At 41.4% G+C, this 25,980-nt stretch overlaps 1 protein-coding gene across 10 annotated transcripts in view; it reads left to right on the forward strand.

Annotated features, from left to right (window-relative positions):
- The window catches only part of LOC144498827 (inner centromere protein-like), a 46,553-nt gene that overhangs the window by 5,361 nt on the left and 15,212 nt on the right, over positions 1-25,980 (forward strand). For all 10 annotated transcript variants that reach the window (XM_078220558.1, XM_078220559.1, XM_078220557.1 and 7 more), the window contains exons 2-11: positions 2,696-2,851; positions 8,088-8,183; positions 10,957-11,699; positions 14,194-14,239; positions 16,931-16,997; positions 17,104-17,224; positions 17,797-17,845; positions 18,663-18,783; positions 24,473-24,607; positions 25,756-25,865. In XM_078220558.1, the coding sequence (XP_078076684.1) occupies positions 2,703-2,851; positions 8,088-8,183; positions 10,957-11,699; positions 14,194-14,239; positions 16,931-16,997; positions 17,104-17,224; positions 17,797-17,845; positions 18,663-18,783; positions 24,473-24,607; positions 25,756-25,865 (1,637 nt within the window). In that variant the 5' untranslated portion in view covers positions 2,696-2,702. The remainder of the gene's footprint in view (positions 1-2,695; positions 2,852-8,087; positions 8,184-10,956; positions 11,700-14,193; positions 14,240-16,930; positions 16,998-17,103; positions 17,225-17,796; positions 17,846-18,662; positions 18,784-24,472; positions 24,608-25,755; positions 25,866-25,980) is intronic.

The raw sequence follows: 25,980 nt of genomic DNA on the forward strand, positions 1-25,980 counted from the left end.
TAATCATGTTGGGCGGGGTCCTTTAGGGAATATTAGAAAAGAAGTCTGATCTGAAATTATGGTTCTAAATCTAAACAAAGATATGAGATGCGAGTTGGCTAAGATTGATTAGAGAACTTGATTAAAAGGCATGACAATGGATAGGCAATGGTTAATATTTAAGGAATAAATATATGCACTGCAACAATTATACATTCCTTCCTGGTGCAAAAGCACAAGAAAAGTAACCTGACCATGCCTACAAAAGACATTAAGAATAGCATTAAATTCAAAGAGGAATCTTATACAGTTGCTAGAGAAAGCAGCAAACCTGAAGATTGGGGGTAAGTTCAGTATTTAGCAAAGATGGACAAAGTGATGATTAAAGAAGGGAAAAATAGTGTCTGAGAGTAAACTTGCAATCAACATAAAAGTGGACTGTAAAAGCTTCTGTAAGTATATAACAGAACCGCTTTTTTAATGGCTATTATGCTCATTTACTTTTATTTGTACTATCAATTCATCTATCTTGTCATGAGGGCTGCAAGTATTCCGATAAAAAGCCTTTAAAATTCTGACCTTTTACTATTTTTCCCTACTGTAACCTCATTTGTTAATGCAGATGTTTATGTTTGACCCTTCACGTCGCATTTTGGTTATCATTATCCTAAACTCTTGGCTCTAACTTTCCAAATTTTTGCTCACATGAACCCTCCTTCCCCACTAATTTAAAATATGATTTACCAGCACACTGGCCCCAGCAAGTGAAGGCCGTCCCAACTGTACAGCTTCTTTCCTCAGTATTGGTGCCAGCGCCCCTTGAATCGGATTCTATTTCTCCCACACTAGTCTTTGAGCCATGCAATAAGTCTAATCTTATTTACCCAATGCCAATTTGCTTGTGGTTCAGGTAGTAATCCAGAGATTTAATTTAGCTCTTGGCTGCTCAGCAGAACTTGTTTTTTTAGTCCTACCTGCGTTGTTGGTACCTATGTTGACCATGACAACTGGATCTTTCCCCTTCTATCCCAAGTTCCTCTCCAGTCCTGAGGAAATGTCCTTGACCCTGGCACCAGACAGGCAACATTCTTTGGGATTTTTGCCCTTGCTTGCATAGCAGCTTGCCTATAAACCTAACTAATACGGTCCACTACTACAACTGCATTCCTTTTAACTGCCCCAACTTTAATGGCTCCCTGCACCACAAAGCTGTAACCAGTCTGTTCATCCTCCCTGCAGTCCTCGCTCTTGTCCACACTCACTGCAATACAAGTTGTGGGAGGAGGAGAAGAACAGGTCAGGGTTAGATCTTTTGCACCAATTGACTCCCAAAAACTTTTTTTCACCTATACAAAGCACAAATTGGAGGTGTGGTGGAATACTCTCCACTTGTCAGGATGAGTGATGCTCCAACACTTAAATTCAATCTCAGCTCGGACAAAGCAGCTCATTCGATTGGCACTCTCTCCATTGCTGTGTGTAATGAATGCACTGCAGCATCTGATCTAGACGACTTTGACAATACCTTTGAGCCCTGAGCTGTATCATCTAGAAGATATTGGGCAGCAGGTGCATGGAACACCATCTGCAAATTGTGCACCTTCCTGACTTACAAATATATGGTGGCTAGGTCTGGAACTCCTTACACACCAGCTCAATAGGAGTATCTGCCCCCTAAAATTCCCTAGATCACGAGGGGTCACGGGCTCAAGGTGAGAGGGGCGAAGTATAACTCAGATATCAGAGGGACGTTTTTTACACAGAGGGTGGTGGGGGCCTGGAATGCGCTGCCAAGTAGGGTGGTGGAGGCAGGCACGCTGACATCGTTTAAGACTTACCTGGATAGTCACATGAGCAGCCTGGGAATGGAGGGATACAAACGATTGGTCTAGTTGGACCATGGAGCGGCACAGGCTTGGAGGGCCGAAGGGCCTGTTTCCTGTGCTCTACTGTTCTTTTGTTCTTAAAACTGCAGCTGTTCAAGAAGATGACTCTGTCAACCTCTTAAAGGCATTTCAGAATGGGTAGTAAAGGCCACCAGTGTTCACATCCCGCGAATAAAATTTTTAAAGCACACCATAGCACTTCTTTACTTAATGTGCAAAGCAAAATTATAAAAAAGCAAAAACTTGAATTGTGCATTCCCATGCAACAACTTGAGACATTGCAAATATTTCACAATTTTGGGGGTACTGTCACTGTTGTAATTAGGGAGAAGTGTCAGTCAATGAGTGTGCATAAAGGTTCTTTACAGCAATAGGATATTTTCCAGAATCATTATTTTGGGAGTGTTGTCTTTTTTTTTGAATCGTGACTTTGGATCCGTTATGTCACCCGAGAGGATGGTGGTCAGTTTAATGTATAATTTGAAAGACATATCTCTGTTTATGCAGCACACACACTATGCTGACATGTCAGCTGAGGCGATGCTAGAGTCTCATAGACCTTGAGTTCATGATATACTGACTCAGGCAAGAACTTTACTGAACCGAGGTTGACGCTCTATATTGTGCTTTAACTGTTCCCCGATTGTGATTGGCTAGCTAAGCGCTGATGATCAATTGTTCGTGATTAATAGTTATTGGATGCTGTGATGTTTATCTTTTCCTCAAGAAGTCGATCATGCTGGGCACATTTTCCAACTGGAAATTTAACTGAATTTAAATCATTTAATTTTGTTTGCTCTGCTAAACTTTAACCTATTTTTGCCATTTAGTGACATCATGGCTTCTAGAACAGCACTCATAATGTTGGACACTGATAACATGATGCAGTATTTAGGTGAAAAGCTCAATAATGTTATTGAAGATTTTAAAGAAAATACAGTATGGCTAGAAGAAATCCAGGAGGAAGCAAAAAAGATGTTTATCAGGTAAAAATTGTCTTGGGATATGGCAAATTCCATATTACTTGTTACCATGTTACCTCTTGTTTAGATATGCTGTCAGTTTAGTCACTCCAGAACTGATTCTTGAACATGCACTTTGGAAGTTTAGATTTTGTATAACTTCACAACTTGCTTTTGACCACTGACCTATCTAGTAGGCTATTCAAAATATTTTGCTAAGATTGGTGAAAGGGTGACTAATCACTTCACATCACTAAGAAGAAAGCTTGAGTTTTCAATTGAAATTTGGTTGAATACATCATTAAGTGATTTGTTTATTAAAGTCAACTCCTGATTAAGGCATCACTTTAATTAAGGTGCAAAAAACAATAAGAAAAGCAGAAAAATGCCAGGCAAAATTTCACCGGCAGCATTGCACTCAACAACACCATCATCGATTCGCCAAACAGCCGTAACTTCCTTGAGATTTGTCTATTTCTTGAACCACTGCCCTCAGTTTGATGCAAGAATCCATCTGAGCACCCCTCTGTCCAAATGTGGCTATATTCCTCTGTACCACACGAGTCAAAAATCAACTTTGGTATTTCTGTCTGTAGCTGTAACTTCATTTAGTCTTGCAGTAGATTGGGCTAGTTTGATTCCAAGAAGTGCACCTTTTATTTTCAAGGTTAAGTGTATGTTGAGACAGGTTTGGAAGGAGTGCCATTATTGTTGGAGCTTACTATGAAGAATAGCAATGTTTATATTTCAATACAAGTCTGCTGTTTTGCAGTAAACAACCCTTTGAGTTTGGCCTCCTTCTATTTCTCAGCTGTGTGCCATACCTCAGCAATAGAAAAAAAAATTAGATTCCATGTGGCTGCAGAGAACGCTCAGCTCTACTGTAGTAAATGCAATGAACTGTCGTACCATCTGAATGAATTTGGGGGGGCAGCCGAACTTTGACATGATCCTCCACAGGCCTTGTCGGCCGACAGTGTGGAAGGCTTTCGCGAGGTCAACAAAGATTGTGTAGAGCTTGCGATTCTGCTCCTGACACTTCTCCTGAAGTTGGCTTGACCTTTGCGGAAGCCACCCTGTGACTCTGGAAGCAGGCCCAGCTCCAGATGAGTGACTAGACGATTTAGCAGGACTCTTGCAAGGGTTTTTCCTGCGATGGAGAGCAGCGAGATTCCTCGATGGTTGTCGCATACTTGCCGATTGCCCTTCCTCTTGTAGAGGTGTACGATGGAAGCATCTTTAAGTTCCTGAGGAATGGATCCTTGCTTCCAGAAGGACTGGAACAACTCGGTGAGCTTCTCGATAAGTACAGGACAAGCAGCTTTGTAGATCTCTGCGGGTATGGCGTCTGCCCCTGGGGCTTTGCCACTAGATAGCTGGCTAACAGCTTTCGTGACTTTGGCTACTACCGGTGGGTCATCCATGGCGCTGTTGATATCGACCTGGGAAATCCTGTCTATCGCCTCATCGTCGGTTGAGGACGGCCGGTTGAGGACGGCTTCAAAGTGTTCAGCCCATCTCTGCAGGATCTGAGCCCTCTCTATAATGAGAGTTGTACCATCTGTACTCAGGAGGGGGTAACTCCCGAGAGATTGAGGTCCGTAGAGAGTGTTGAGGGCTTCATAGAAGTGTTTCAAGTCGTTTATGTCAGCGTATCCCTGTATTTCATCTGCCTTGGTGTTCAGCCAGGCATCCTACATTTTGTGCAGTTTATTCTGGACTGTCCTGCGAGCACTGGTAAAGGCGTTTTTCTTGGCAGCTGATGATGGGTCGTTCTGACGGGCACGATGAAGACGGTGCTTTTCAACAAGTAGAGCCTGTATCTCCCCATCGTTCTCATCGAACCAGTCATGCTGCTTGCGGGTAGAGGGCCCGAGCATCTTCAGTGCAGATGAATGGACAGCATCCCTGAAGCGTTCCCAGTCGTCCTCAGCGCTGCCTGCGAGGTGTAGGTCAGCAACCTTGGTTTCTAAGTCTTCAACCAGTGCTGAAGCTATGCTGGAGTTCTTTAGCTTGGCCACATTGATTCTTTTCATAAGCAAATTCATTCAGATGGTACGACAGTTCCATGATGACCAGAGTACTGGACGGCGGAGAATCCTCTGAGGCATTCCCAGTCACCAATGATGTCAAACAGGGCTGTGTGCTCGCACCCACACTGTTCAGCATGATGTTTACTGCCATGCTGAATGATGCCTTCCAGGACAATGTTGCTGTAATCAGCCTTAAGTACAGAGTGGATGGGAAGCTCTTCAACCTGAGGAGACTTCAAGCTATTACCAAAGTGAAGGAGAATGTTCTGAGAGACTTCCTCTTTGCCGATGACTGCGCCCTGTATACTGGCTCAGAGCCAGAGATGCAAGTCGGTATGGACAAATTTTCCACGGCTTGTGACAACTTTGGACTCACCATCAACATTAAAAAGACCGAAGTCATGCACCAGCCTGCTCCTTATGCACCGCACACAGAACCCATAATCACAATCAAAGGGCAGAAACTACAGGCAGTGGACCAGTTCACTTATCTTGGCAGTACCCTCTCCTGAGCAGTGACTATTGATACAGAAGTTTACTGCAGAATAGAAAAGGCAAGTTCTGCTTTCGGTAGACTGTGTTCCACTGTATGGGAACGTCGAGGAATCAGCCCAGCAACAAAACTGAAGGTCTACAGCGCCGTGATACTCACTACCCTCCTGTATGCCTGTGAAACATGGACTGTGTATCGAAAGCATGCAAGACAGCTCAATCACTTCCACATGACTTGTCTTCGCAGAATATTACGCATCAGATGGCAAGACAAAGTACCAGACACTGAAGTTCTCTCTCGAGCAAGTCTACCATCAGTCCACACACAGCTGATGAGAGCACAGAACTGGTGGGCAGGTCATGTAATCCGTATGCCGGACGAGCGCATACCCAAGCAGCTCCTTTTTGGGGAACTCTCTGCTGGAAGACGCTCGCATGGAGGGCAGAAGAAATGTTACAAAGACACACTCAAGGCCTCCCTGAAGTCGCTTGACATTGACACGACCACCTGGAAAACGCTGGCACAGAACCGCCCTACCTGGCGCTGCCTCATCCACAAGGGCTGTCAAGCTTATGAAGCAATGTGCAATGCTGAAGCACAACTTGAGCGCGAGCTGCGCAAGTCCAGAGCCACCAGCGCAACAACTACAGCGCCTACACAAGTTTACCCAATATGTGCCAGGACATTCCGTGCCCGAATTGGCCTGATCAGTCATCTTCGGACACACCGCATCCAGTCTCATAATGACTAATGGTGTCGAGGTCCTCATCGACGACGATGGACGAACATCAGTAAATGCAATAATTGGCAACCACCAGTTAGCTAACAAACAACAATGGATTTGCTACTATTTACAACTGTATACAGAGTGCTACAATCCATGTGTTCATCCTTGGCTTTGGGATCAATCTGGTTGCAGAAGCTTGCACTCTGCCCTGGGATCCCTTTGCTCATTCCCCATTGGGTGATCAGATCACGTGGCCCTTCCAATACACGCCGCTAGGGGCTAGCTACTACATCAATATTACGAGCACCTCTCTTGCACCCCTCAGTTGCTATGATTTATCTCACTGTTTGTCCTACATCCAATATTAGCTGAGGAGAAATGTCCTCCAAGTAAATATTGAGAGATCTGAAGCAACTGTCTTTGGGTCCTGCCACAATCCTTTTCAGGCTGTTTGCCATATACTTCTCGGAGCCATGTTCCTATATGCCCTCTTAATGCAGGAGTGCATATTCAAATTTGGATACTTGGCAACCTCTTCAACTTATAAAGGCTTAAGACCTGCATAAAGATTATTGGACAGTTATTGAGTGAATTCTTGTTTGCAGATGACTTTGCTCTTGTAGTATATACTCTGGGTGGCATTCAGCTGCTTGTTGGTTGCTTTGTCCTCGCCTTGGTCTGGCAAGACTGAAGGGGGAAAAAGAGATCTATATCACCTGTCCCTGGCCACATAGTCCAATACCTCACAGTCGCTATCAACAATCTATCTTTCCATTTTGTCCAGATGTTTTGCTATCTTGGAGTATCCACTCCAATATCGATGCTAGATGACTAAATCAACCATCACTTGGCAAAAGCAAGCTTGGCGTTTGGCAGTTCACTCACATATACTGAATAAAGGTCGGCAATGTTTCTTCCACCACTTTTACTGGGACAACCTCATGGTATCATACAGAAACTGGAAGCATGCCATCTTCGTTGTTTGAGATTCTGTTTGCAGTATCAGGTGGCAGGACAAAATCCCAACACTGAGGTTCTTGCAAAATGCTACATACCTACATCGAGGGTATGCTCATTAAAGCATGTGGTTTGTGAGGAGCATTTCCAGATACTGGAGACAGCAACCTATAGCCAACTGACCACAGGAATACCTGCACCACGGGTCATCCCAAATCATCTCAAACTTACTTTTCACATTTGAGAGTAAGAGTTAAGTGCTTTCAGGACAAATGATTGCAGCACAAGAGCCAATGCTTCCATCCATTCCTTAAATTCTGACTTTTGTAATCGAGACTAGGCCTGATGTCCCACATGAGACTACATTAAGCTAGGTGATAAAGTTTTTTTTTCTGAACACTCTTGCATGAAAGTGATGGGAGAATCCATGATGCCGTTCTTTTTGTATAGCTGCTACAGCCCTATAAACCTTTAAATCTCTGATTCTCCAATTCTAGTCTCTTGTACATTCTTGATTTTAATTGCTCTGTGATTGGCAGCTGTCCTTTCAGCTGCCTTGGCCCAAGCTCAGAAATTCCCTTCCAAAGCACTCTGCTAGTTGACTTATTTCTCTTCTTTTAAAATGTTCCATAAAACCTGCATCCTTGATTGAGCTTTCATTTGCTATACTAATTTAACTCTTGTTTAAGTGCCTTTGGGATGTATTACAATGTCAAATGTGCTATTGTTACAGATGGCATTCATCTACTTGTTCTTGAGACTGAACCAACAGGGAGCTTGTGAGTTTCGAGCAAAGTATATACAATCTTCCTGCTGATAAGATTCATATAGTCCATTTCAATAAGTCCAATTGCAGTCATTACAGTCCTCTATTTGTCCTTGATATAGTATTGAATGGGATGGTGAACTCCGCTATTGTCGGGTCAGATTCACTTGCAGAAGTGGATGGTAAACTCGAGTGGAATATCTATCTTAAAACCCAAAAGTATAATAGAGTCATTGGATATAGATATGAGTTTTACTATAATACAAATTGAAAATGTTTTTCAGTGATTTTAATGCAGAGCCTGAGCTGATGCCCAAAACACCTTCCGAGAGAAAGCGGCGTAGGAGACGTCCATCTGTAGCCCAAGATTCCAATAAGAGGTAAGGGTATCGGTGGTATTCAGTGAAATGTGGCACAGTTTGGAGGCATTAATCATCTGAACAAGTTCAGTTCTAGATTGATATGATCTCAGCTTTTTTATTGCAAAGGTAAACTCTTAGTGGACACACTAGTTTTAATTTTCCAAAATTTGCTAAATTCTAGAACAGTCCCAACAAATTTGGAAAATGTAACACCACTGTTCAAAAAGGAGGGAGCGAGAAAACCAGGAAATACAGGCCAGGTAGCCTGACATCAGTCATTGGGGAAATGCTAGAATCTACTACTGAGAAAATCTTCACCACCGTGTGATCAGACACAGAGTCAGTACGGTTTTACGGAGGGGAAATTGTGTTTGACAAATTAGGGTTTTTGAGGACATTATTAGAGGGGCTGATGAAGACAAAGCAGTAGTATGCTTAGATTTCCAAAAGTCATTTGATAAGGTGCCATCCAATGGCAGTCCTTCAGAGCAAGGAGAATGCTTGGCTGAGAGCAAGGAGAATACTTGGCTGAGAGCAAGGAGAATGCTTGGCTGAGAGCGAGGAGGAGGATGCTTGGCACAGAGTCATACAGTGGAGAGGGAATGAGAGAGAAAGAGAATGGAGTGGGGGTTGCAAGAAATTCAAGGGAAAGTAAAAGGCTAAATGAGAAACAAGATTTAAAAAGAAATCCATATTCAACGTCAGCAGCCAGTTAGTCAGTCTGTGATTTATGAGGGGTTGCAAACTGCCTCCTTGTTTTTGCATCTTGGGACTACATCTTGGTGAAGCAGGGCTTGCCATTGTGGGCAGTCCAGTGCACGCACTACCCAACTGTTGAAGTCAAAGCCAATCTTTTAAGTAGGCTTTCAGGATATCTGTGAAATATTTCTGCTGGCTGCCCTGTGTTTGACCAGTTGCAAGCCAAAGGTAATACGTAAGTAAGTGTTCATGGAGTTGTGGTAATATATTAACAAATGGACAGGAAGCAAAGAATTTTTTCCCCTTTCTCCCATGGAATTTGGACATTGGTAAGACCAGCATATGTTGCCCATCCCAAATTGACTTTGAAAGTGGCATGCTAGGCCAATTCGGAGGACAGTTAAGACTTAATCACATTGCAAAATTTGGCAGACTGTAACTAGTGTTGTACTGCTGGGATCAGTGCTGAGTTTTTGTCTGTTGACAATCTAGATTAATGATTTGGAGAATAATGTATCCAGGTTTGCTGATGATAAAAGCCAGGTATGAATATAATCTGTGAGGGGGACATAAAGCTGTAAAGAGACATGGATAGGTTAAGTGAGTGGACAACATAATGGCAGGAGGGGAGTTATTCACTTCAGTAAGAATATAAAACAGAATTCTCTTTTTTTAAAGATGTGAAACTTGTAAATGTTGATGTTCAGAAGGATGTTGGTATATTCCACATTCAATTTTGGTCTCCACGCCCAGTTTTGGTCTCCATATCTATGGAAGAATATTCATGTTTTAGAGGCAAACGTTTACTCGATTACTCAGGGTAAGAGGGTTGACCTGTGATAGACTGGGCCTATACTCCATGGTGTTTGGAAGAATTGAAGTATACAAGATTCTGAAGATGCTTTTCAAAATAGGCACTGAGGGGTTGAGAATCTAGGATGTGGGGAAACAATCCTAGGATAAAGAGTTGGTGTGGGACTGCGATGAGAAATTTCTTCACTCGGAGGGTTGTGGATGCTCCATTGTTGACTGTATTTAAAGCTGAGATAGAGATTTGGTCTTGGAATTGAGGGCCTTTAGGAAACTGACATTGAAGCAGAAGATCAGCCTTAGTTGTATTGAATGAATGCCTCAGAAAGCCAATATAGTCTACTTGTGTTCCTATTTTTTTTCAGACTGTAAACCACTTGCAAGTAATTTGATGCTGGCTCTGAGCAGTCTGCTGGATATAGTTTGGAATTGCTTTGATTAAAATTTCATAAACCCTAAGTCTGCAGTGAAGTATAAAGTATGTACAGAAGTTGCCGATCCAACTGGTCGTGGTTTGTAGATATGAATGAGTTGCTGCATTTCCCTTATTCTATTTAGCCTACAGGTGTTTATGTAAAATTTAATGACGTCTTGGAGACAGAAACCTGCTGCTGGAAAAAGAGGTTCCATCTAGCCTAACTTTGAAAGGTCAAGTGGCAAATATTAGTACAAGATTGAGGTTGGGGAGGGGTGAGGGGGTATGGTGGTGGTGGAGGCCCTGTTTCTTTGTATACTAAATTGTGATACACACGAGAGATGAGATCTTAGTTCAGCAAAGTGCTCCTCTTGGTTAAGAGTCATTAGACAGGTTTTTGACCAACCTTTGTATTGCATTTGATGGATCAATTGGCAAATAACACGGTAGATATTTTTACTCTGGGTGCAATTGGCCATCGGTACAAACTTGCACTACCTTTCTAAAGCTTTTTTTTCTTTTGAGTTCTACTCAACTAATTTGCATATATTAAAAGTCTGTCAGCCAGTTTTTAGAAGAGAGATTGAGGATGTTTTGGTGAGAACAAGACATGGCTTGGATGTGCTCCCCTCCATGGTAAAATTGTTGCTGACGCCATTTTTGTGCTGTCATGCTGGCCAAGTACTGAGCAATTACACCTCATGGAACTGAGCCAATGTCTTTAGAAGTCTAGGAATGAAGGGAGGAAGGTCCCTAACACTGTAAAGAAAACTTAAAAGAAAATACAAAATGGAATTTTGCTACTCATTTGAGAGCTGTACCTCAAAGTGAATCAATGATTTGTACAAAGATATTTTATTTCTCCAGAATTTCTAGAAACAGAAGGAATTTAAGACGTTCTTCAATTCAACGGACAAAACGCCGGAGTAGGATGGTTGAGGAAAATAGTGGCTGCAGTAAAATAAGTGAGCAGGCACCTCCTGTACGTGTAACACGAGCAGCTGCACGTGCAATAGCGACTGTTAATCTTGAAACTGAAAAAATCCAAGAGTCGCCTATTATCCCAGTGAATGGTCGAGTGCCATTGGTTGTCCTGTCACTGGATGACAGTAAGACTGTGGAGTTGTACCAAAACGGTCAGGCAGCTAACTTGACCAAAACTCTGCTTACTACTTCTGGAGATATGAAATTGGCTCAAAAGGAATTTGAGACAAAACCAGCTCCCATAAATGGACATGTTTTGGAAACATTGACATCTGCTACTGCAGTAACCACCAAGAGTCCAAATCGTGCAGCAACCAAGGTAAAAATAGCAGAGGCTGAAGCCACTAAAGAAAATAGAGTGGACAGTGAGTATTGTTTAGCTGGCCAGAGGTTAAATAATATTCTGGGATCATCAGCTGCTAGCGAGAACCACACCTCTGAAGATGAAAGCCAGACAAGATCAGGGCAGAGAAGCACTGTCAATCGCCGGTCCAGCCGCACTAGGTTGGCAGATAAATATTCATTGAATGTTCAACGGACCGCCATGGTACAGGAATCCGTGAGGAAATCATTGCGTAAATCCGTTGCTAAGAGGAAGAATGTGCGGGAGCCCTCTGCCTCCAGCTGTGAGTATAATTTGTCTAAAACATTAAAACAAATTAATTACAATTTACCCCTTGTATTTTCGCTGCTGTATGATTAAACTCTACCTCTGAGCTATAATATAGTCCAATAACACTGAATTTCAGATGTAGAAATATGTATTTCAGTCATGCACGTAAATGAATTTGCATTGTGCCAAGGAAAAGAAGCCTCTTTGTACTGCTTGTACTAATTTGGCTGTTTATTGTGCAAGCCTTTCTCTGCTTCTTAACCCTAAGTGCAAGAATGACCTGGATCATCTGGGATAAAGAGGCTAGTCATATTCTTCATGATCTTCGAGAATGGCTTGCTTGAAAGTGAGAGCATAGTCAGTTTAGGAGGACAGTGCCCTTCTGTCTCCTGCATGTCTAGCAATGTGATGGAATTTTTATCCTGCAGAGAGGCATGCTAAAGACACACTCCTATCCTACATCTTGATCTCTCTCATTGCTGATTCAATACATCCAAGAACATAAGAAATTGAGCCAGAGTGTGCTTTGTGCTCTTCCAGCCTCCCCTGCCTTTTGAATAACATCATGGTTAAGCCTCAACATCAACTCCACTTTCCCACCCTTTTGCCTGATTCCCAAAATCTACTGATTCCGTCAAATATACTCCTGGAAAATAGATAGTAGGAAAGAGAATTTTAGAGATTCACAAAGTCCTCTGTCCCTTTATCCTGAGACTATGATCCCTAGACTTTCCAGCCAGAAAAACAGCTTCTCAACATTTTATATTTTGAGGATTTCAAAGAATTTCATATATTTTAATGAGATTGTCCCTCATTCTTCTAAACTCCATGAAATATAAACTGATTTCACTCAATCTCTCTCTCAAGTCAGTCCTGCCATCTGTAATCAGTCCAGTGAACTTTTGTCGTACCTCTAAAGCGAGTATATCCTTTATTTGGTAAGGAGACTAAAACTGTGTACAGTATTGCCCAAAGTCCTGTAACTGCACAGCAAATCTTCCTTATTCCTTGTGCTCCAACCTGCTTGCAATAAGTAGGTCATTTAGCCCCTTGAGTCTGTTTCACCATTCTGAGATCATGGCTGATCTGCAACCTAATTCCATGTATTAAGAATGTAGGTGAAAGTTGCTACCTTTTGGATAACAAAATTATATTAAGGGGAGGCATTGGTGTAGTGGTGTGGCTGGATTAACAATCCAGACACCCAGAGTAATACCCTGGGGACCTGGATTCAGATCCCACCATGAGTAAAAAGAATATCTGATTTTAAAATTCAAATTTGACCTTGCATCAATTGTTGTCTGCGGAAGAGAGTTCATAACTTCTACCACCCTTTATATGTAGAAATGTTTCCTGATGCTCTTTTGGAGAGCTGGTGAGATACTAGGCCAAATGGGCCATCTGCACCATAATGATTCTGTGATTCGAATTTCACTCCTTGGATGTATGACTCTAATGTTTAGAGGCTGCCTCCAACTAGTCCTACACTCCCCAACCAGCAGAAATAGTTCTAACCACCTAAACTATTTTAATATCAAACTGCAAGCAAATCACCTGTCACCATACTTTTATAATCTTGTAATTTAACCTGTGACACTTTATATTAAATGCATTTTGAAAATCCAAATATACACTTCCACTGGTTTCCTTTTATTTGCTATTCTAATTGAATCCACAAAAAAAACACATGCTAAACATGGTTACTCTACCAAGAATAGAGTTGAACCTGTATCCATTGGGGGTTTAGAAGAATGATACCAGAATGACCCTTATTCGTAGCCACTGCCTCATGACCGCTTAATTACCATGAGTTTCTGACCTCTCCAAGTTTCCATCAGAAAGACTGTCTCTGTAATCTGACCTTTCTCTACCTTATCGTCGGCGCATCTGCCCCTGAAACCTTCATTCATGCCATTGTCATCTCCAGACCTCATTATCATAATGCTCTGTTGGTTGATCCTCAATCCTCTGTAAATTTCTTATCTTGCACCATTCCACTTGTCCTTGCTGACCTACATTGGCAACTGTATTTAAGGAATTGCTAGTAGTTGTTAGTCCTGTATCACAGTATGTTATTTGTCATTGCATCAGGCACAAATATTTATGAGGAAGTTTTTTTGTTGTTATCCAGAGAATTTGAAAGTAAATGGTTATGATCTCTGTTCCCAGATGTTTTGTGTCTGCGTGGCATAATTCTCGGGGACTGTTAAGGGTCTGAAGAAGGTATATTTGGTCAAGTTGGAGAAGGAGTACTTTGTGTGTTGGATGGTTTAGTTTGGGGCGTGTCCATTTTTCTTTTCAATTGGCCATTAATTGCTATTATGTGTCCTTTACTGTTTTTATCATGTCCCAATACGGTATATTATGCGAGGAATCTATCTACCCAAATGTTGCCACTGATTTTGAATCCTGATTTGAGAGAATATCATTTGTTCAAATTACTTTTTATTGCATTTTTGTTAAAAAATCATAATTTATTTGGTAATGTGCCTGGCTTTTCTTTATAGATCAGAATTCTGCTGACAAGGTGGAAGAAATTGATGAGAGAGAATGGTAAGAGAATTTTTACTGGGATGTAAATCTATCTACGTTCAGTGTGGACTAATCTTTAAAGTTGGTTTTTAAATGGGTCACATCTAAGTGCAGCCTTCCTATCTTGTTAATCCTACCTAAAGGGGTCTGTTGCAGGAATGCATTTGAATCCTTCCTCATTTTTGGATATAATGTCTTGAGTTGGACATAATTTCATGTGATATTGCCCTTAACCAAGTATCTAATTTTCATGCAGATCCTCCACAAGTGCTTGTTGGTGGTCAGTATCTAGTCAAATCATGTCTCGTCTGTGAGCAAAGTGGGTGTTACGGGCAGTTGGAGCATTTATGGTATATGATTGTTCTTAATAAGCAATGTGGCGAGCTACTTCCCCACTCCCCAACCCTGTCCTGCTGCTTTATTAATACTTTCATCAACCTTTCTGTTACCTCTTCCAAAGTTAGTTAAGATGTGGGGATGCAGGTGTTGGACTGGGGTAGGCACAGTGAGAAGTCTCTCAATACCGGGTTAAAGTCCAACAGGTTTATTTGGAATCACAAGCTTTATCCTCCAGCTGCCAGGACACGTATGTTAATGATGTCGAGATGCCGGTGTTAGACTAATGAAGGAGCAGTGCTCTGAATGCTCGTGATCCCAAATATACCTGTTGGACTTTAACCTGGTGTTGTGAGACTTCTTAAAGTTAGTTAAATGTGACTTTCCCCTGAGGAATCCATGCTTGCTGACCTTAATTAACCCATATTTGCCTATGTGCCATTTAGTTTCGTCCCAAATTATTTCTTAAGCTTCCCCACCACCAAAGTTAAACTGATTGAGTTGTCATTGCTGGGCTTATCTTTTACACGCTTTATTTTTGAACAATGATGGAGCGTTTGCAATTTTCCAGTCCTCTGGCACCATCCCTGAGTCTAAGGCTGAAAAATTATGGTAATTTATCCTTTCCGTTCCGCCACATCCTTGGATGCAACTCGCCTGAGGCTGGTGCCCTTTCAGCTTGTAAGTACAGACAGCCTATCCAATATCTCACCCGTATCAATTTTAAACTCTTCTGGTATCTGAATTGCCTCCTTGGAAAACAAACAATCTGACATGAGCCTGTCTAATCTGGCAGCATTTAAAATGTTTGAAACTTGCTTTAAGAACAGTAACTTGGTCAGTTTGATTAATACAGCTGTAGCCAAGGTCAAGTCTAGAAACAACTTGATTGCCAAAACTAGTCGGCTCAACGTGGGGTGCTGCTATCACCACCCTCCGAACCCCACACCCAGCTGAATGCTACCATGCGTATCATTACTGGAACGCTACGCCCCACACCGCTCCCTGTCCTGGCATACATCACTCCTCCACATAACTTCATCCTGATCTATTCAGCCCACCCAAGGTACAACTCCCGTCAAAAAGGCTGATCTGGAAAAACCCTCCCACGTAGGACTTCAATGCAAATTCCACCTGGACAAATGAATGGGAAGCATTGGATACGACAACACAGTATCTGGCCTCAAATCCAACCCAATGGCTGCCTGGTTGCAACCTTTCAAGGAAAGAGTGGTCCACCTTCAACAGGTTCCGAGCCACAGCCCTTGCTTGGCCAACCTCTACAGATGGGGCATTAACGTCTACCCACTGTGCCAGTGGGAGAGAGCAAACTAGACACCACATCATAGAGGAGTGTCCAATCCACAGATTCAGTAGAGGCCTATCCACATTTGCACGCAGGACCGGAAGAAACCGCTTGGCTTTGGGACTTTACATTTGCTAAATAAATACAGCTGAAATTTGGTTTATCACAAAAATGCATTTTTATTCATTGTGTTTGTGCACCACCTGTGAGCAACCCAGTTCTACATAACTCAAAATGACTTTTTGAAAATGTACATAACTTTCTAAGCTATGATGGGGGCATTAGTCAGTTTCTTTAAAAATATATATGTTATCATCCTTGCACGCAAAGATGCAGCTTCATTTTTTACTCTCCTTAGAGGGCTGCTAGCAATGAGCACAATTAGTGGAAACTACCAATGGTGGTCAATTTATCTTGGATGTGATCAGTTTTTTTGTGGGCAGGCCAGTACCAAAAAATCATAAACTCTTTAGTTGTCTCATGCGGTCTGCTGCCACCATATATCTTGAGGGTCTTGATGTGGACCTCAAGGGATCTGTCTCTATGCTAAGCAAGATATTGAGAATGATGGCTATTCTGGTTGAACATACTTACATGAAGTTTATTGCTAACAAGAACTACACACAGCTCTACGCAGGCCTGGGTCCTAACAATTCCATAGTTTGATGACTTGATTATGTGCCTGATTCCAGATATACATGGAGTCTTACTGACAGAATCACAGACAGTAGTGAACATCAGGTGGGATCATGAGCAATAGTGAGCATCTAACGTGGAGGCTGTACCTTTTACCCTCCAACCTTACGTGCTGTGATGTCATTGTTTGCATCGGCATGCATACAGTATCATAATAGTTTGTGCTTAAAATACCACCATTATTTGTTCTAGTTACACTGGGTTTTTTGTGTGCAGTGTGCCCTGTTTATATTTTTCTGCTTATGGAAAAGTTGATATTGTTTTTTCATAGCTAAGCTCGAGACACTGAAGATAAGGAACAGATCCCTTGACTCATGTAGTGCTAAAGTGTTTTGCGTTGAAAACCCAAACAGTAATTTCTTATCATTTTACAGTGTTGAAGTTTTGAGCACTCTGCTTAAATCTGAGCAGCAAAAGGAAGAGAAGCAACCAGTCACATTGGTAAATGTAGTATAATTGGCATTTTAAACAAAAAAGTTGACTTTTGAATTTCAAACTTGTTCATTAAATAAAATGTGTATAAACTAAGTGTTTTATTTGTATACAGGTTCCTGAAAAACAAGAACGTAGATGCACACGAAGTGCCATGAAAATTGCCACTGGCAATCTGGAGAAGGAGACAGCAGATGATGTGCAGGCTTGTAGAAGTTCAAGAACTCTGCGAAAAGGTGTGCAATGAGTAAACTTTAACAGGCCCTACTTCAATATTTTAGTTGCATGATTCTCTTGAGATATTGTGGTTGCTGATTTCTAATTATAAAATGCATTAAAGCTTGGAAAAGGATAATGAAAAATGGAACATGTTTTCCTAAAATACTTTTTATCCTCCGGCAATGACTTGGCAACATTTCTAAAGGCTAAGTCCTTATTGCTGAATCGGAGGTGCAAGGACCAAAACAGAAGTGTCACGTATCTGTGTCCTGGTGGATGTCATTGTTGTCAAAGTGGTGGTCAATGACAGCCATTATTTTTAACAAGGAGGCAGGTTTCAAGCATTGGAAGAAAATATTCGTGGAAAGGGAACTGTTAATATTGCCTGACAGAACCAAAAAGGGAACTTGAGATGCTTAACAGCTTTGGGGAAACAGCATCCACAACATTCATCTGATCTACGTGTCTCTGTTTGGCCAACTCAGCTAACTGGCCCCCACTCATAGAATACTACAACATAAGGAAGATCTATGTAATAGCTGTTATCAATTGGTGTTTAAATACTTGTATGTTTTTTATAATTTCACAGACAGCAGTGATTCTGATAAACCAACCTCTCCTGATGACCAATGTGCTGGGTAAGTTTCTGTTGAGACTCGCACCTGCTGTTGGCATTGCTCGATGGCCTGAGGTTAAATGCAGCATTTTATGGTGCTCTACTACTAATGTTGTTAGTTCCAAATACACAACAGTGAAGTGTTTGCTTTTTGGCAATGAGTGTGACAGTGAAAGCAGGGGAATGTTTAGAAAAATTGATGGTATCCAGAACTTCCAATAGACGGGGAAAACGGGGAGAGCTACAAACTAGAATTTTGTTTTGAAGCACTGTGCAGAAATCTAAATAACTAGTGGACAACATACTCTCAATTTTTTTTGGCGATTTAAGCAAATGATCATTCAAACTATTTTGCACAATTACGTACTTAATAGGCCATCTCTTATGCAGGGACATTTGGTTTATGATCGCACAGCTTAAAAAAGAACATTCCTAGTGGGTGAATTTGTTAATTAGGGCATTTTTCCAGTTCTATTAACTATTGCACTAATAAGAAAGAGAAGTATAACTTCAGTCTTTTTTTGTTAGCAGCACATTTATGAATAGATTCTGAGCAAGCTTGCATATATGTCCTGGTTCCTGTTCAATTTAAGTTACTTGAATGGGTTTAAGCATGGTGCATCTGATGAATATTCAGGAAAAGAATCCGGTTCTATAAATGTAAATGTGAATACATTAAATAGTTTGAACATTTTGAGTAAAAGCTTTTTCAGACCTCTTGGGCAGTAAAATGGCACAAAGGATACTATTTTAGCTATCTTATTTGCAACAGTACAAAAGATATTATTTTGGCTATTGCCTTTGCAGCTTCATTAACTTCCTATGTTGCTATTCCTTAGACGGAAGCGCAGTTACAAGCGTGCAATAGCAAATGACTGTCATTACGCTGAAGTATTAGAAAAGGATGACTCACCACCAAAAAAGAAGAGCCCTTCACCACCACCTGTTACAGCTAGCAAAGTAAGTTGCGAACAGAATCTTCTGGAAATAGGAAGTGCAAGGATCGTAGATTTTTTTATCGTTAAGATTGCGATCATCTGTTCTGCTGCCTCTGTCATCGACCTCCTTATTTTAGCTCATCAGGTCAAACTTCTCTCATGGCTCTCTCATTCCTAGCCCCGACTTGCAAATTTTCTTTAATTTCTCATCTATCTCACGTTTTTTCTGAACTAATCTTGCCCATAAGACCTATCACGATTTTCTTCTTGGTTCAATTAGGCAATGTGAACAGTTCTTTTTCCTCTGCTATTTCTTCCAATGCTTGACGTCTGTCACCATAAAACACCTCCCTTTTTAAAAATAATCCCCACCTTTAAGTAGTCCTTGTGAATTACTGGTCCACCTAAAACCTACCACTGAAATGCTTGAGCCATTTACCTCCCAAAGCCATGGCCAACTTTCCTGCACTGCCATGTTTGAAATGTTCCAATTGTTTTAACCTCTACTGCGACATTGACTTTGAGAGCTGCCATTCATGATATCCTACATGATATCCTATGTGACCTCAATGTGTCTCTAAAGCCTTTGACACAGTTAACCCACCATCCTCTTCAAGCGCTTTTCCTTTAATTTTCTAGCTGGCTGGGACTGCCAATCAGTCCCAGGGGAGGCGATGGCCGAGTGGCTTTATCACTAGACTATTAATCCAGCTAATGTTCTGGGAACCCGGGTTCGAATCCTGCTACGGCAGATGGTGGAATTTGAATTCAGTAAAAATAACTGGAATTAAGAATATACCGATGACCATGAAACCATTATTGACTATCGGAAAAACCCATCTGGTTCACTAATGTCCTTTAGGGAAGGAAATTGCTGTCTTTACTGGTCTGGCCTACATGTGACTCCAGAGCCACGGCAACTACGGATGGGCAATAAATGCTGGCCAGCTAATGACGCACATGTCCAAAGAATGAATATAATGCTTTATTTGGTCCTATTCCTGTCTATATAAATGTAGTCAGAGTTACCTGCAATATGTTTCTCAGAATTATCTCTGGAGTCCCTAAGAATTTATCCTTGGTCCTTATCGTTTTCATTTATGTACTGTCAATTGATGCTAGCATACAAAAAGTGTCAGGATCCACACCTGCACATCCAGCCTCCTCCACTCCTCTCGGCCAGACCTGTTGTATTTATCCAACATTTTCTGTTATTCCATGCCAAGGTCGTGTTGGTTGTCTGCCTTACAGCAATGGAACAGCAAAAATTTCCTCCATCCAAAATGGGTAAATGGCATTGTCTTTTGTACTCTTTGCTACCCTATTGTGGTTAGAGAACTCGGTGGTTAAGATACTGGGCTGGAAAATCAGAGGCCGGGTCTAATGATCCAAAGAGACTAGTTCAAATTCCACCATGGTGGCTTGGTACTGAATTCAGTTAATTAAATAAATGTGGAATTAAAAACTAGTATAATAATGCTAGAGATGAAAATAGCAGATTGCTATAAAAACCCACCTCGTTCATTAATGTATTTTATGGAAGGAAATCTGGTTTCCTTACCTGGTCTAGCCACATGTAACTCTAGGCTCAGCAATGTGGTTGGCTGTTAACTGACAGTCACTCAGGTAGCTGCTGGGTTTCACTGCTTCTTGAGTTCAGTGAAAGACAACCCTCTGGCCTGATCCACCTAGGTGCAGGATTGTGTCTACAGTTCCCAGTGGATCTCTCACCTGCTGCTTCGTCGCTCACCCATCGCCACTGAACCTTTTTTGGATTATCGATGTATGAATTAGATTTGAGGGAGATGTGCGCACCATCAACCTCAGTCTCTACTCCCATGTCCAGCTGTATCCAGATGCAGGACAGAATCCTGATGGCTGGAGGTAGAACAGGGTGCAGTTGATGACCAGGACATCTTGTCCTGCCTGTCGTGCTCCATAACACATTGCTGATTCTGCCTTCCAGCCCCTTTTAACCTGTTAGTGGTTTGCTCTGCGCAGTCCGCCAGAAACAGACTTCACGTACTCAGGTAGGCGAGACCTCTCTCACCAAGGGCTTAGGCTATCAGCTACCTTCATCTGGTTTAGCCCGTCCCACTCAAGGCAGCTTTCTGGGATGTGGCCACTTTTGCTTGAAACAGCTACTTGGAGCCACAAGTGAGAGCTGAATGTCAAGTGGGGTCCAATGCTGGTGAACTATTGAGAAGAATGTGACGTGTATGCACTATACACCCCTAAATATTCATTTGAACCATGACCAGATGCAGTGAATTAATTAATAAAAGTACCAGGTGGTTTGCAAACTTGGCTAGGCATTTTGTTTAACATGAGTGTGCTTCTAGTGTCAAATAATATCTGCTCCATCACCTCCTGCTTCCACCTGTCATCGCCCACCTTTGTTCCTCGCTCAGCACATGTGCTACTAAATGCTCTCATGCTAGGGATCACAGTCTAAGAATAAGGGTTAAGCCATTCAGGACTGAGATGAGGAAAAACTTCTTCGCTCAGAGTTGTGAACCTGTGGAATTCTTTACCATAGAAAGCTGTTGGAGCCAGTTCGTTAGATATGTTCAAGAGAGTGCTAGACATGGCCCTTGTTGCTAAAGGGATCAAAGGAGACGGAGAGAAAGTGGGAGTGGGATACTGGAAGTGCATGATCAGCCATGATCATATTGAATGGTGGTGTAGGCTTGAAGGGCTGAATGGCCTACTCCTGCACCTATTCTCTTATGTTTCTATGCTCTCCTGGCTGGCCTCCCACCTTGCATCGTCTAAACCTGAGCTCATTCAAACCTGCTGTTTGTACTCTAACTTGCATTAAGTCCATTCACCCTTCATCCCTGTGCTCACTTGACATACATTGGCTTCCCATTCTGGCAATGTGTCTTTTTAAAAAATTCTCATCCTGATTTTAAAATGCCTCTGTGACCTCACTCCTCAACCTCTGAAATCTCCTCCAGTTCTATAGCACTTGGTACTTTGCATTCCAACAAAACTGGTCTTTTGCACATCCCTGATTTTCATAGACAGTTGAAGGAAAGGCTGTCAAAACCCTAGTTCTGGAATTCCCTCCCAAAGTTTCTCTATTTTTAAGATGCTACTTTTTAAAATCTATTTTTTTTGAATATTTCTTTGTGACTCAGTATCAAATTTTGTTAACGCTCTTACAAAATGCCTTGGAATATTTTAACTACATGTAAAACACTATATATAAGTTGTTGAATTAGCTATTAATTTATATAAAATTGCCTCCAACATCCAATACATCATTTGTTGAAGCTTTTCATCCTTTTAAACCTTGTGGCATGACTTCTGTATTCTCTGCAAGGTCTTGCCACTTTCCTAAACTAAGCTGATGCAAACTGGGCATAGAATTCTAACTGCAGCCCAACAAATTTGCAAATGATTGGTGTGTCCTCCTTTTGCTCTGCACCCCTATTTATAAAGCCCAGAAAATCATATGTTGTTGTCCTACTTGTAAGGATTTTTGTATCTGAACCTCAAGTTATCTCTGCTTTTTAAAAATTAAACTTAAAGTTATCATTCAGTGCATGTTACCTTTCTTCTTCCTCCTCCTAAGATGCATTGCCTTGAATTTCACCCATGTTTTATCCTTCCAATATACTTGACTTTCCTGAAATTGCACATGGTCCTTTCGGTTTTCCAGGCTCCTATTTTTTCATCATCAGATTGGTATTCGGGATGGTGCATGACTTGGGCAACTTACAGGTGGTGGTGGTTCTATTTGGTTGCTGTCCTTGTAAATAAAAATTGTTTCCCAATTGACTCACCTGGCTAAATAAAAGCCTGTTCTTATGGGTGGTCAGGTCTCAGGTTTGAAAGAAGCCTTTGGTGATTTGCCACCCTCAGTTTTTCACTTTCAAATGGATGACAGTGTTGTAGCTGTGCTGGAATTGCTTGGGTAGAAGTGACTAGATCTGAAGCACAAGTCTTTAGTGCAGCCAGGATGTTGTCAGGGCCCATAGTCTTTCCTGTATCGAGCATGCTCATAAGCTCTTATATTTTGTGGAGCAAATCAAATTGACTAGTTCTGTCATCTGCGATGGTGGGGACCTCGGGAACAGGCTGAGGTGATCATCCACTTGACCCCTGACTGAAGGTGGTTGCAAACACTTCAACCTCTGGAGGAATCGTTCTGCGGAACTGAAATAAAACAAGTTAACATATTGAAGGTGGGGAGGAGAAAAAACAAAAAAAAAAGTTATTGGATGATGTAACACTGAGTTAAGTAATGAAAATTTTAAAAGTAAATAGCTAAGACAGTGGGGAACTTTAGGAAATGGTGGACACATAGGATTGAAATGTAGCAACCATGGAAAGCAGGTTTGAATTTTAAAATGGAATGTCTGTTTAATGAGCAGATCCATTGGCTTCAGGTCAAATGGAGCATTTAGATTTAACTTCTGCTAGCACTATTCTGATTCATCTGATGGAAGAGAATGAAGTTGTGGAGTCACTCAGTGTGAGAAGAGTTTGATTTGGGTAATCAAATGAAGATAATCAGGCATAGAGGGGAGGGGCAGGCTGATCCAATGAAGAATTAAGGTGCCAAAGGAATATGATGTTGGGGCTAAACAATTGATATTGAAAAGGCATTGGAGATGCAGGTAAACTGAACATTGGGAGGAAAAAAAAGTGTAAATATGGCATTAAATTAGTTAATTGCTTCAGCTTGCTCCTGTCCTAATCCGTCTACATGGACAGACAGACCTTTTTGTATTTTTGATGTAGGAAATAAGAAATTTAGAACTGACATTATCTAGCATCAGTATTACTTAAAACCAAAGAGTCGAGTGCAGCAAGCTCTGAGGGAGGAGAAACTGAGACTCTTTATATCCAAGAAGCAGTTTTCCGTCTTAAAACAATTTGAGAAGTTAAGAATTCAATTTCAGAATTAAAATTAAGGCTGGAGAAAGTCACATTGAATGAGGAGGTGGGAATTGGACGCTTCTTGCTAAGGACGGTGATGGTAGCAGAAAAACAGCCATATTGAACTTTATTTTGTTGACTGGGGGTTTAGTGCCCCTCTTTGGACAGTTCTCTACAGACAATTACTTGATAACTTTGCCATCCATTTCTTTTGTTTTGTTTCTAATTGGTCTTTTCATGATTGTTTACTTTTTGTTATTTCTGCATGTTATGTTAGTCTTTATTAATTCAGCCTTTTCTAATTTTTTTTTTACTTGATCTCTTAAATTTTCTATTCTCAATTTGGAGGGGTGCAACTTGACTCATAACCAGTTTGGTATGCTGTGTGGCAAGAATAACTTGGTAAAGTTGGAGAAGACAGAATGTACAATGGCACTGCCAATCACTTCCCTTTGGTAATTAGTCTAATTCTAATGCAGATACAGGGTACTTTTCATTTAAAAGTAATTGGCAACTTCATTTTGCCACTTATTGTGTAGTATGTTAATATATAGAAGTTTTATTCGACAATCCAATTTTGAATTACATTTATACAGATTAACTGTATTAGAAAGTTTAAATCCTGCAAGACTTAATATTTGAAGTTAAAATGCAATCCTCAGAAGATTTTGAAATGTACAGAACCAAGGTGCTGAATAAATTAAACATGGTAAAGTGAGCCTAATGTTTTTTCTATCATCATTTGTTGGGAAGAATTTTGGAAATAATCACTGACTCCCTAAGTCCAGCATACAACAGTGAGACCAAATTTATTTTTGTAGGTGGTTCGACCAAAGCACAAAAGTTTCCTCCACGCAGTTCAGAAGAATCAATTACTGATGACTCCAGTGTCGGTTGGCCGCACAGTGGTGAAATCTTTCATTAAACGCAACACCCCGTTAAAAGTTGATCCCAAGGTATGTGCGTTCTATCTCCTCTTTAGGATATCACAATCACAGAATATTGTGCAGAAGAGGCCCCATGGCCCATCGAGTCTGCACTGACGCATGAAATGCCCTGACCTGCCCACCTAATCCCACTTGCCAGCACTTGGCCCATAGCCTTGAATGTTATGGTGTGCCAAGTACTCAAGTGAAAAGGTACCTTTTAAAGGATGCGAGGCATTCCGCCTCCACCACCCTCCCAGGCAGTGCATTTCAGACCGTCATCGCCCTTTGAGTAAAAAAATCCCCCCCAAACCTCCCACCCCTCACTTTTAACTTGTGTCCCGTCTCTCCCCCCCCCCCCCTTGTAATTGACTCTTCAACTAAGGGGAACAGCTGCTCCCTATCCACCCTGCCCATGTCCCTCATAATCTTGTACACCTCAATCAGGTCATCCCTCAGTACAAAAACAACCCAAGCCTATCCAACCTTTCTTCATAACTTAAATGTTCCATCCCAGGCAGCGTCCTGGTAAATCTCCTCTGCACCCCCTCCAGTGCATTCTCATCTTTCCTATAATGTGGTGACCACAACTGCACACAGTACTCCAGCTGTGGCCTCACCAAAGTTCTATACAACTCCATCATGACCTCTCTGCCTTTGTAATCTATACCCTGATTGATAAAGGCGAATGTGCCATATGCCTTTTTCACCACCCTATTGACCTGCCTTTCTGCTTTCAGAGATCTATGGACAAACAAGCCAACTTCCTAGTGTCAAAGCTTTCGTAGTATACTTCCTTGTCAAATTACTCCTTCCAAAGTGCATCACCTCACACTTTTCAGGGTTAAATTCCATTTGCCACTTATCCGCCCATTTGACCATCTCTCCCATATCTTCCTGTAACCCAAGACACTCGACCTCACTGTTAACCACACTGTTAATCTTGTTTGAATACAAGAAGACCTGAGGTTACCTCAAAATAATCAGTCCTTGGCTGAATGCCTCATAGACTGCCAGTAAAAGATTTTGTGGTGTTAAATGTAACCTAATTCATTATATACTTAATGGCTTTTATTTTTAATTTCCTTGTACCTCTACTTTTTCAGCAAATTTAAGTAAAATGCACCGAGTCTATGTATATGATTTATTCATTTGCCTACCTCCTCTGTATGTTTTAGGAACAAGAGAAGGCTCGTTTGGCAAATCTGAAGAAGAAGCGAGAACAGGAGGAAGAAAGAATACAGAAAGTGGAAGAAGAGAAGAAACGTAAATTGGAAGAGTTTAAAAAGTAAGCAAATGTGACGTAACCTGATATGGTTTGATACAATATTCCAGATGGCTTTGTAACACCATCAGATAAAACATTTCTGTGTCAATTTTGGATGGAGCTTTCTCTTTAAACT

The sequence above is a fragment of the Mustelus asterias genome, chromosome 9, assembly GCF_964213995.1.
Source record: "Mustelus asterias chromosome 9, sMusAst1.hap1.1, whole genome shotgun sequence".
Taxonomy (NCBI): Eukaryota; Metazoa; Chordata; class Chondrichthyes; order Carcharhiniformes; family Triakidae; genus Mustelus; species Mustelus asterias.